Source organism: Xenopus tropicalis, chromosome 3 (assembly GCF_000004195.4).
Source record: "Xenopus tropicalis strain Nigerian chromosome 3, UCB_Xtro_10.0, whole genome shotgun sequence".
Classification (NCBI taxonomy): Eukaryota; Metazoa; Chordata; class Amphibia; order Anura; family Pipidae; genus Xenopus; species Xenopus tropicalis.
Window position 1 is genome coordinate 133,522,401 of NC_030679.2, and position 13,028 is coordinate 133,535,428.

At 40.7% G+C, this 13,028-nt stretch overlaps 1 protein-coding gene across 1 annotated transcript in view; it reads left to right on the forward strand.

Moving 5' to 3' along the window:
* LOC100486944 (macrophage mannose receptor 1) overlaps positions 1 to 3,227 on the forward strand; it is a 48,382-nt gene extending 45,155 nt beyond the window's left edge. The window contains exons 12-13 of the mRNA XM_031898240.1: positions 358 to 473; positions 2,729 to 3,227. Coding sequence (XP_031754100.1) covers positions 358 to 473; positions 2,729 to 2,870 — 258 coding nt within the window. The 3' untranslated portion in view covers positions 2,871 to 3,227. The remainder of the gene's footprint in view (positions 1 to 357; positions 474 to 2,728) is intronic.
* The last annotated feature ends 9,801 nt before the right edge of the window (positions 3,228 to 13,028 follow it).

Below are 13,028 nucleotides of genomic sequence, written 5' to 3' on the forward strand. Positions count from 1 at the left end.
AGGTAGCATATGGAAGGCAGAGTATGGCACACACAGGCAGGATAGAGCAGAGCAGGCTGAGTAGGGAAGGATACAGGAAAACCTATTCTGACTACACAAGTAACTGACCATGACAACTCCAAGATAAATAGTTTGTACTGCTCCTACAGTCTCTCTAAGGTTTGACCACTTGAACAATTTCAACAATTTTCATCACACTGAAATGAGAAACTTTCTAAATACTGTCTAATCAATTAAAAATTCTGTACTGTACTACCAGTCAATGTAGTGCAAACTGAAGGGAGTAATTGTCTCTGGCATATGTTAGTATGTAGTATATCTGTGTCTTGTAATGAGATGTGTCTTCTGCTTCCCTAGAAATTCCTTGAAAATATTACTGACGACTCATACTTTTGGATCGGCCTCACAAGGGATAACAATAATATGAATGTGTGGAGATGGGTGGATGGAACACTCCATGATTTATCAGATGGGTAAGATTCTGTCCCTGACCCTCAGTAAAAAGCTTCAATTTTCATGAAAGTTTTATTGAGACTTGAAAAATGTGATGCTTGGTGAATAAAACCTACAGAGAAATGACCACAGAGGAGGGCAAGCAGACAGGGGAGGGTGGGGAAGAAAACAGGGATAGATAAGTGCAGAGAAATGGGCACCAAAAGGGCAAGTAAATGGAGAAGGGGGGAAAAAAGGAAACAGTTGAGTTGAACAGAGGTAGGGAAATATTTATGCAGATCAGGAGTGAAGGTTAATGATTCCCCCACAAACCGCTATAGATTATAACGAATAATGCGCCCCCTACTAAAATTTAGAAGGATATTAGAAGTGAACTTGGTGTTACATGGCCTATATAAGAGCACTTGGCCTTTGGCCTTGTGCCCAGTGTCAGACTGGGACCCCAGGGGCCCACCAGAAAACCTTAGACCCTAGCCCCACTTTCCAAACTATTTTTTTCTCACCCAACCTCTTTATTCTCCTAGTCTCTTTTATTTACATGCTAGCATCTATTCTTCCAACTATTTCTCCTCTTTCTTCCCAATAACAAATCGGGAATGACCATGAAACAGGCCAAATGGTCATGAGCAGGAGGGCACACCTGGGCCCACCGGGAGTTTTCCTGGTATCCTGGTGAGCCAGTCCGACACTGCTTGTGCCTTTATATGATCATAGAAGAAGTTCTGTGATTCTTATACATTACAGTAGGGGGGTACATTATCCCAATTTGGCCATTTCCCTGTTGCCCAAATTATAAATTATATCATTGGCTTGTAAATGATTGCAGGCACAGTGCAAATTCCCAAATCTCTAACCCAACTTGTGCATCTTCTTTCTGACTTGCCAGCAGCAGCCACTCTGCTACCCACCTTCTAACTGCCACAGCACTCACTGACTTACTGCCACACTTACTGCTATTTACTGGGATGGGTGGGTGGGGTAGAAGGGATTGGAAATGAGAGGGGAGTGGATGTAAGTGGAGGGGAACAGAGACGAGAAGGAAGGAGTAAGTGGAGGGGCACAGGGATGTGGCAAAGAAAGGAAAAGGAATAGACACAGTAATTTAACCATAGATATCTGTGTCCCCAGCACCCACACCCAGAGGCTCAGTTACCCATACACACTGCTCCCCTGAGATCCACTCCCCTGGGCACCCCATCACCCATACCAGTGAAAGGCAAGAATGGGGGAGAGAATGTTTGTGCTAATTAGCATCTAATGCTTTTGTGCTGGAATTATGTTGCATTGTGTGAAAAAATGTGGCCTATTTGTAAATGAGTCTTTCTCTGACTCCTGCCATTACACATAAGCACTTAAAAACATCTGTATCACTTTATAACATTGGACTAATTAATATATGGGTTTTGGTCACATTGATTTTCACTGTTCTAATGAATTTAGCATTTTCACATAATTTCCTATTTGTGTTGTTTATTGTTCTTGATCTATATAGTTAGAGAGTATAATTCACTTTACATTTGCACGTTTTCAGTCTTTTCTGATTTGCTCATACAATCTGATTTTATGTATATCATGACAAATCCACTAGGGGGCACATTTACTAAGCAATTTTGAGAAAAAGTCCATTTTTTAACTTGTGATATTTTTGAGATTTAAGAATGGGTTTTTGCCAGTACTCAATTTTTCTGAAATTTCTCAAAAAAATCAAGTTTCTAGAAATGTTTCCAGAATTTTTCGAAAATTACTCCCACAATTTATGGTTTTTTAGTGTTTTTTGGTCAAAAAAAAAAATCAGCAGGTTTGATTTGCCTCCTGTGGAGGCTTAGAATAGTAGAGGAATAGAATATTCAGTTACAGCCTGTACTTGACACATTTTCTAGGAGGAGTTAATCCCATCATTGTTTTATGTTTCATAAAAAAAAATTTTTAAGTAGCAATTTAGTAATTCAGTACCTAGGTATATTTTTCTATTTCTGCCAGATTATAGGGGTCATTCAAATGTCCCACACAGTGTGCAAAAAAGACATTCCCCATTGTGTGTGACAGTGAACTTCACTTAGAATTGAGCCCAGACTGTGTGAGGTTGTGTTGGATTCAAAAGGGGAGTGCAATAGGCGGCACGTAGGCGTCCTACCCCCCACCCCCACCATGTTTTTGCTATATTTCTCTGCTTTCTCTCAGTCTTATACTACAATGGGGACAAAGTGACAACAATTTTTGTGCGGCACCTAAACCTGCAGTTCCCAGTTTAACTCAGTTTGCAATTCTTCTGCAGATTCTGGTACAAGAATGAGCCAAATAATGAAGATGGAAGAGAAAACTGTGGTCATCTGTGGAAAGAGAAAAAGTGGAATGATGTTTTTTGCACTGATCTGTATGAAACAATCTGTGAGAGAAAATGGACATGTTGTGTTTAGTTTTGGAGCCATAAATCTAGGTTTATGAGCAGCTTATTAGTATATCAATGTCCAGCAAAAAAACAGAAAAACTAAAATCTTCTGAAAACAATGGCGGAGACCCTATATCCTTCCAAATAAGGAGCATTATAGCTCCACCTCACTGCTACTATTTGCTATAATATCTGGGGTGGGGCTGAAGAGATACTTAATGATGAATGACACGGTACTGCGCTCCCTCTAGTCATTATATCTGCTCAGAAGAAAAGGTCCTCAAAATTTCAGCCTTCGGTCAACTGACATGTGTCTTCCCCAAAGAATCACTTGCCTACAGCATTGGGATCTGTATCTGCTTTTCAATAAATTGTTGCAATGAAATCCTTGAGTCTCTCTGATCAGTGCCAAGTGATGCTGAAAGTGGGAACTTCACTAATTTCACTTAAATTCCTTTTCTCCCATGTCCCAACATGTAAGTACACATGGGTAGTATTGCCTGCCCTCACAAGGAGGTAGGACCTATAACACCATACGACTTCCTTCTCACCACTTTTATACATTTATCATAGCAGTACAGGAACCAACATTATTCTTTGGATGGGAAACTTATATTGACACGTCGGGACATGGAAGAAAAGGAATATATGGCAAGTAGCTAAGTGACATTCCCATTTTCCTCTATGTCCCTTTCATGTCAATACACATGGGATCTACTAAGCAAAGCCATGCCTAACAAGGAGTGGGAGTTATAGATTGTCCTAGTCAAGGTAGGTACAAATGGTTCTAATTAGCCCAAATGAGGACATTTAGGGGTATATTTATCATGCTGTGTAAAACATTACCAGTGATGTTGCTCATAGCAGCCAATCAGATGCTTTGCTTTGGTTTTCTAATTATTGAAATCTAATTGCTGATTGGTTGCCCTGGGCAACATCGCCAGTAATGTTTCACTCCACTTTTTATACAGCATAAAATATACCCCTTAGGGGCGAGTTTACTAAGATTGGAGATAGCAACCAATCAGATCTCTTGATTTCTTACTAATTGCTCATTGGTTGCTTTGGGCAACATCACCGGTGATCCCATATAGATTGTAAGCTCTACAGGGCAGGGACCTCCTTCCTCTTGTGTCTTCGACTCTTAACTTATTGCAGCTGTATTTATCTGTATTTATTGTTATACTTTGTATTTATCTATTATCTTATTAACACCCTGTTTGTATTCATGTATTCTACTGTACAGTGCTGTGTACATAAGTAGCGCTTTATAAATAGATATAAATAAATAAAAGATATACATACATACATACATACATCACTAGTGACATGTATCTCCAATCTTAGCCAGCCACAGCTCACACTTCTGTGCAGTTTCCCTCTGTTTTTTCGGGCATGCCCATATGATTCTCTAAATTGTCTGCCTTGGCTTCCAGCAGGTTTAGTTGCCTATAGATAGAGTCCATGCAGCATGGCAGGGAGATATTAAGTCCTCAAGGTTTCCAATCCTCCTCTCTGCCTTTCCTGGTCCTTTCTGATAATTTTGGCAAGGCATGTCAGAGTATTGCAAAGTCTGTGGGGAATTCATCAGGCAGGAGTGATTGCCAGTAAGTATATGCAGCGGTTCTTCTAGTGTTGGGTCCGTACGGGGGGCTGTTCTGTGGTGGCAGGAGGTGAGGGGGTCTCGCTAGCAGCAGTCTCAGTGTCAGGAGGGAGAGACATACCCTGTGACTGCTCCTGGAAACCTACATGGCCAGTGGCCATTCTGATGTGAAAAAGCGAGGGACTGCTCTGTACCAGACTAGAAAAAGAACAAAAGCAGGGACTGCCCTATACCAGACTTGGAAAAACAGCAGAGGAGTTTGTTTACTGGATTGTCATTGGTCAGTTGCTGATAGGAGCAAGTCCGGCACAGATAAGGGAGTGAAACATGAGCAGAGAGTGAGACTCGCCCACTCCTCATTCAGCTGCAGGCACTGAGGAATAGAAAGCTCTAGTTAGCTGAGTTTTATATAAACACTGAGTTAAGATTTTGAGAATTTACATCCCCTATAATACTTAATATGCATAGATTTCCCAAACTGTGTGTTATGTAAAGGCTACACAAATGAAATATTGCACACAAAAGTTTCATGGGCAAAAACTGAAATTTAAGAGCAATGCAGAATGCAATAAAACCACTTAAAGCAATATTTTTTTGGCTAGTAAAATCAAAATGGCAGTTTTAGTAGTTCACTGTGCTATGAAAGTTATTTGGGCTGAAAATAAAATAATATAACTTGAGATAAAACATAAAAGGGTTACACAGGGTGGTTATGGGTGTGCTGCCCCAGCAATTAATATTTGTGTATTAGGTTTAAATATCATGGTTTATATGCATATACATTGTTATACTGCCACCTAGTGACCAAGGTCATATTGCAAGATGCTTATTTCTAAGTCTGTAGACCCTCCCATTCCCCTTCCTTATATGTGATGTCAGTTCCTCCCATCATTCCTTTCCTGTTTCTGCTTTCCACGTGGGAGGATCTACTCCAGGGGTTAGGAAAGAATTTTTTTTTTTTACCTCCTGCATTTGTTCATCCAGTCCAACATTTGTATATCCACTTTAGCATTTATACATCTGCTCCAAATAAAGAACCTTTGTGGATTCCAAGTGCCTGGGGAGTTCTGCTATCTGGCAAAGGTTGCCCACAGTGGTTGTGCCCAGCTCCATACCGGCCCAGGGAGAGGGGTCTCGGGAAACCTCGGCCATTATCACAGCAATTGGAGTCAGAATAGTCCTGTTAAGGGGGAGAAACATGTAAGACATAATGGGAACTGGGGTCTTGGCTGGAGGAAAGCTGATTTCTGATACATTGTTTCTGTAGTCAGGCAAGCAGTGCAGGGAATAGCAAAGTACAGACATATGCTGCTTTCTGTAGGAAAGACATTTATACATAACATAAATCATTACATTTTTAACTGAATGTACTAAAATATGAACACAGATATTCATTTGTATTTATGTAACCTCATACAGAGGGTATAGATATGCAGTAGAGTGGCAACAATCGTATGGGTATGGCTTATGTTATACCCCTTACCTCTGTCCATCTTGTGCCAATGGATGGGAAAGTCTCTCTGCCCAGCTGAGTGGTTCCTTCTCTCCCATCCCAGCCCCTTGTTATACCCCTTACCTCTGTCCATCTTGTGCCAATGGATGGGAAAGTCTCTCTGCCCAGCTGAGTGGTTCCTTCTCAGTGTGGTTCTGCCGCCTCCCTGCCAGATACAGTAGGTCCCTGGGGCTCCAATTCTGCCTTTTTCATCATTTCTTAAAGCTGTTAATTTCCTCTTCACATAGTTTTAAAATAACATTTAAAGGAGAAGGAAAGGTAAAAACTAAGTAAGCTTTATCAGAAAGGTCTATGTAAATACAGCCATAAGCACTTACAGTAATGCTGAACTCTATCAAAAGAAACACAGGTTTTCTTGTCTCCTATTTTTGTTCGTGCTTCGGTTTCTGACTTCCTATCTCAGAACAATCCTTCATTCCTGGGGCCAGAGTCTGTGCAGCTCTCTCCTCTCTCCTGCTCCCCCCTCCTATAAGAATTCATAAAACTCACTCCCCCCACCCTTAGGAATGTGGAATCTGAGCTACCATAGGCTAGAGCTGCAGCAGGAAGTATTGATTTCTAATGCTGCTTCTTCTTTGATGAACTATTATGCTGATTTATAACTGCAAAGCTGAATTTCTAATCATTGAGCCAACGCATGAATTGTAATAGTAAATGCTGCTATTATGATCAAGTAACATTTTATCCTTATTGATCGATTTGTTTATGGCTGATAATTGTGATTTTTTATTTGCCTGTTTTTTTATACTAATATTATTAGGGATCCAAAAGTATAGTATGTTCTCTATGTTTAATCTAGGCCAAAGAGGATTGTATTTATTCTTTATTCTTATTGAGTAGTTCTTAAATTGTAAGTAATTAACCCTCTGCATATTCTTTCTTGTTAACTACATGCCACATACTTTGATAATACTATGCATATTGGGCATTAACTGCTATTGATATTTATGATGTTTCATAAAGATAAAAAGTTTGAAAAACAAACAGGAACACGTTATTCCAATCAATGTGTGTCTATATTGATGCCCTTTGTTTGGGGGTAGCAAGCTCTCCAGCTTGGCATTTCAGCATCTGGTTGTGAGGGTCTAATTTACCTTAGCAACCGGGCAGCTATTTTAACAAGAGACTGGAATATGAATAGGTGATGGACTGAATAGCTATAACAAGTAGCAATTAAACTGAACCTGCAAAAAGCAATACATGTTGGTTGCCGGGGTCAGTGCCCCTCATTTGAAAGCTGAAATGATGCTGAAGAAAAGAGGAAATAATTCATTAACTATAAAAAAAGAAATAATAAAGATTCCATGCAAAGCTGCTAGAAATAGGACATTCTATAACATACTAAGTTAACTTATAGGTGAGCTGCCCCTTAAAGAGAAGTGGTTATTATTTCAAGACTGCAGCTAAAAGTAACAACATTACTTATATTGGGCATCCTCGACTAACAATGTATTAAAAAATGACCAAAACAGTGCTGTTGAAGTGCCAAGGTTAGTAGAAAAAGTGGAGGTTTATTGAGCAGCATCCTTGGAAGATCTGTCAAGCCTTATCCTACCCCACTTTGACACATATTCTTTAGTCTTCAAGAAGCATGACAGCCATTTCCATCAGGCTTTAGAGGATTAATTAAGGCAAATGTGTGGGATAAACATCCCAGAGATAACATCTTAGTGCTCTGTATAATGCACAGTTTGTAGCAGACTCCTCCATCTGGAGCCAGAGTGCTTCACAGAAGAGCCAGTCAGCATACAAGCCATTAGACCCTATAGGCAAATACTGGAAAGATATCAGTCAGATTTCTTGCAGGACTTCAACAATCAACATTGTGTGCACAGAGTGTGAAAGCTAGCCCAGCTGGTCCCCAAATTGACCAAAATGGCAGTAGAACAAGTGAGGGTTTACTGAGGTTTATAACTGAAGTTATATCCTACCCCACCGTGACCCATGGGTAGTCCAACTGCGGTCACTTGCTGCAATTAAGGGGTTAGTTTGGCTACCACAACAGGTCACCCAATCAATGGAACATTCCTGTGACAAATTAAGTAGAGAACTGCTCTATTGTTCTTGAATCACATCACAGCTTGGGCAAATAAAGGGAGGTTCTTTCATCGGGAATAGCTAATCAATACTATGACCAAACTGGTGGGATCAAAAATAAAATTTGTTCATTAAACCTTATGAGTTCAGGTGTCACAATAATTATAACTGGACTGTCAAAGTCTATAACAACGGAAGGCTTAACGCAAGTTGTATTTCAATTTCTCTTCATTATCATATATTTATCCAAGTCAGAGTACGACCCAAAGAAATGGTTTAGATTGAATTATTCTCTCTATTCACGGTGACCTAAATAAGGGTTTTGTACCTTGGATTAATAATCCTGGTTTAGCCCTTCCCACCCCAGAAAGCAGAGATATCTGTGACACCATCACTTGGCACTGATCAGAGAGACTCAAGGATTTCATTGCAGCAATTTATTGAAAAGCAGATACAGATCCCAATGCTGTAGGCAAGTGATTCTTTGGGGAAGGCACATGGTTGTGCTTACACATCAGCTGACTGAAGGCAGACATTTTGAGCAGGGCTGCTTTAAAGTACCAGTGGGCCCAGGGCAAAGACATGAGGGTTGGCCCCCGCAATTGCTCCAATAAATATTTTTTTTTTTATAGGACTACACTCAAGTAGGGGAACTTCAGTACACTAATGCAGAAAATACAGAATAAAGTCTGTGCTTACTGAAATAGACATAAGGTCCAGCAGTGGTGGGAAAAGAAACTGTAATCACAAATACTAGCTTTTATTAAAAATATAGCCATTAAGAACATTTGTTCTAACAGAACAGTAATGGTGTTGAGCTCTCCCAGCTGATTAAAATTAGGGGCCTGCCATTTTGGGGGGATGCTTTAATCAATAGTTATAAAAAATAAAGGTTTGATGGTGGGCCCTAGGCATACTGACCTATCTATCCACTCACATACAGACCCACACTGACCTATCTATCCACTCACATACAGACCCATACTGACCTATCTATCCGCTCACATACAGACCCACACTGACCTATCTATCCACTCACATACAGACCCACACTGACCTATCTATCCACTCACATACAGACCCATACTGACCTATCTATCCACTCACATACAGACCCACACTGACCTATCTATCCACTCACATACAGACCCACACTGACCTATCTATCCACTCACATACAGACCCATACTGACCTATCTATCCGCTCACATACAGACCCACACTGACCTATCTATCCACTCACATACAGACCCACACTGACCTATCTATCCACTCACATACAGACCCACACTGACCTATCTATCCACTCACATACAGACCCATACTGACCTATCTATCCACTCACATACAGACCCACACTGACCTATCTATCCACTCACATACAGACCCATACTGACCTATCTATCCACTCACATACAGACCCATACTGACCTATCTATCCACTCACATACAGACCCACACTGACCTATCTATACACTCACATACAGACCCATACTGACCTATCTATCCACTCACATACAGACCCACACTGACCTATCTATACACTCACATACAGACCCACACTGACCTATCCACTCACATACAGACCCACACTGACCTATCTATCCACTCACATATAGACCCATACTGACCTATCCACTCACATACAGACCCACACTGACCTATCTATCCACTCACATACAGACCCACACTGACCTATCTATACACTCACATACAGACCCACACTGACCTATCTATACACTCACATACAGACCCATACTGACCTATCTATCCACTCACATACAGACCCATACTGACCTATCTATACACTCACATACAGACCCACACTGACCTATCTATCCACTCACATACAGACCCATACTGACCTATCTATCCACTCACATACAGACCCATACTGACCCATCTATCCACTCACATACAAACCCATACTGACCTATCTATACACTCACATACAGACCCACACTGACGCTCTATATACTCAGATACATAAACCATATATACCAACATCAATACTAATCGTAGTATCACAATATCCTTGGATATTATACTATACTTGTTTTTAGGAGATTTTCATTTTTCTTTATTTTTTTTACAATTCTTTAAAATTTGTAATATAATAAAATAAATATACAAACCTCCAAATCTATACACAACATCAGTTTTTTTCCCAGATTGCAAACTATATCATTCCACTTTTTGTCTGGCAGCATATGAATACAGTCTTCTTTTCCCCCTGCATTATTTGGCTCCCCCTTCATCCAGAATCTGCAGAAGAATTACAGATAGAATTAAAGGGGTGTTATGGGTCACTTTGTCCCATTGCAATTTAGGGCTGACCGAGAGCAGGTGGATATTAAAAACAATAAATATTCACTCATCACACATTTCAGTGAATTGTTTTGCAAAAGTTCTGTGATAATTTGCTGTGAAAACATTTGGATTGTTTTGCACTATCTATATAGTCCTCTATGTTCTATTGTGTTAGACTTCCTTCTCTCAGAAAAAAACCTTCAGGGCATGGGCATGAGTCTGCTTAGCTCACTCCTCTCCCCCTCTTTCTCCCTTCCTCTCCCGTCTCTGCTCATTCCCCCTCCCCTCTCTACTCACTCCCCGTCCCCTCTCTGCTCACTCCCTCTCCCCTCTCTACTCACTCCCCCTCCCCTCTCTGCTCACTCCCCCTCCCCTTTCTGCTCATTCCCTCTCAGCTCAGAGCTGCAACAGGGAAGCTACTGAAACCAAGCTAAAGTGGCAGCTGCTACCTTACAGATTAAATATAGCATTCTAGCTTGCACTATTGTCTCTAATCTATTGGCAATCAAATGCCAAAATGCCTTTCCTTCTCCTTTAAAAAGTAAAATACCTTTCCTTCTCTCATTCAATTCATTTTTAATGTACTCTCAATTAAACTTTATTAAAAATGGAAGGTGTTGACTGAGGGCTAGGGACAGATACTTACCCATCTGATAGTTTATGGAGTGTTCCATCCACCCATCTCCACCTATCATTATTCCTTTTGAGGCCAATCCAGAAAGTTGACCCATCAGTAATACTTATAATAAAACCCTAGGAAAGCAGAAGACAAATCTTATTAGGAGACCAAGGTAAGACACAGCTGTAGTACATATTACAATATGTCATAAAGACAAAAAAAAAACCCTTAGGTAATTCTACAGAATAGTGGCAACCAATAGAGTGTTGGTGATACGATCTATTAGTAAACAAGGCCTTATGAAGTCACACCTACCAACCATAGGACATATAAATATATATAGAAATATCTAGAGTCAACTTGACAGAAAATGACTACAGAGAGAATCCCATCGGATACAAAGTTTACATAGTAACATAGTAACATAGTAAGTTGGGTTGAAAAAAGACATACGTCCATCATGTTCAACCATAATGCCTATATATAACCTGCCTAACTACAAGTTGATCCAGAGGAAGGCAAAAAACCCCATCTGAAGCCTCTCTAATTTGCCGCAGAGGGGAAAAAATTCCTTCCTGACTCCAAGATGGCAATCGGACCAGTCCCTGGGGCAACTTGTACTAAGAGCTATCTCCCCTACCCCTGTATTCCCTCACTTGTACTGAGAGCTATCTCCCCTACCCCTGTATTCCCTCACTTGTACTGAGAGCTATCTCCCATACCCCTGTATTCCCTCACTTGTACTGAGAGCTATCTCCCATACCCCTGTATTCCCTCACTTGTACTGAGAGCTATCCCCCCTACCCCTGTATTCCCTCACTTGTACTGAGAGCTATCTCCCATACCCCTGTATTACCTCACTTGTACTAAGAGCTATCTCCCATAACCCTGTATTCCCTCACTTGCTAAGAATCCATCCAGCCCCTTCTTAAAGCTATATAATGTATCAGCCAGTACGACTGATTCGGGGAGGGAATTCCACAACTTCACAGCTCTCACAGTAAAAAATCCTTTCCGAATATTTAAATGGAACCTCCCTTCTTCTAAACGGAGTGGGTGCCCTCGTGTCTGTTGGAAGGCCCTACTGGTAAATAAAGCATTAGAAAGGTTATTATATGATCCCTTTATATATTTATACATAGTTATCATGTCACCTCTTAAGCGCCTCTTCTCCAGTGTAAACAAACCCAACTTGGCCAGTCTTTCCCCATAACTGAGACTTTCCATACCCTTTACCAGCTTAGTTGCCCTTCTCTGGACCCTCTCTAGCTCAGTAATGTCCCGTTTGAGCACTGGAGACCAAAACTGAACAGCATATTCTAGATGGGGCCTTACCAGTGCTCTGTAAAGGGGAAGAATAACCCCCTCCTCCCGTGAATCTATACCCCTTTTAATACAGCTCAAAACCTTGTTTGCCCTTGCAGCTGCTGCCTGGCATTGCTTGCTACAGCCAAGTTTATTATCTACAAGGACTCCAAGATCCTTCTCCATTATGGATTTGCCTAGTGCAGTCCCATTAAGGGTATAAGTGGTTGCATATTTTTACATCCCAGGTGCATGACCTTACATTTATCCACATTAAATCTCATCTGCCACTAGGGGACTGCAGTTTTAGTTTTGAAAACTGGGTGGAGCCACCAACAGCCAATCAGATTTCACCAATTGAATTTTATTGGTTCCCAAACTTTACACAGTCAGTCACTGGGTGACTATGTACTCAAGGTTAGAAAAAGTGGGCGGGGCCACCAAAAGCCAATCACATTTCTTTAATTGTTTTCAGTGGGGAAATTTTAACTGTTGCTATTCTCACATGTTTAATGTCAGGGTCCCCAAACTTGGGTGACTATGTTCCAATTTTAGAAAAATGGGTGGTGCCAACAACAACCAATCAGATTTCACCTATAGACTTCATATCTTTAAATTTAAACTGCTGCCATTCTTTAAATATTAATACTAAGGTCCCCAAACTTTGCAGAGCTAGTCACCAGGTAACTGCGGTTCAGAGTTAGAAAAAGTGGGTGGAGCCACCAACAGCCAATCAGATTTTACTTATTGATTTTCAATGGGGAAACTATACTAGGGGACTGAATTTTTAGGTTTTAAA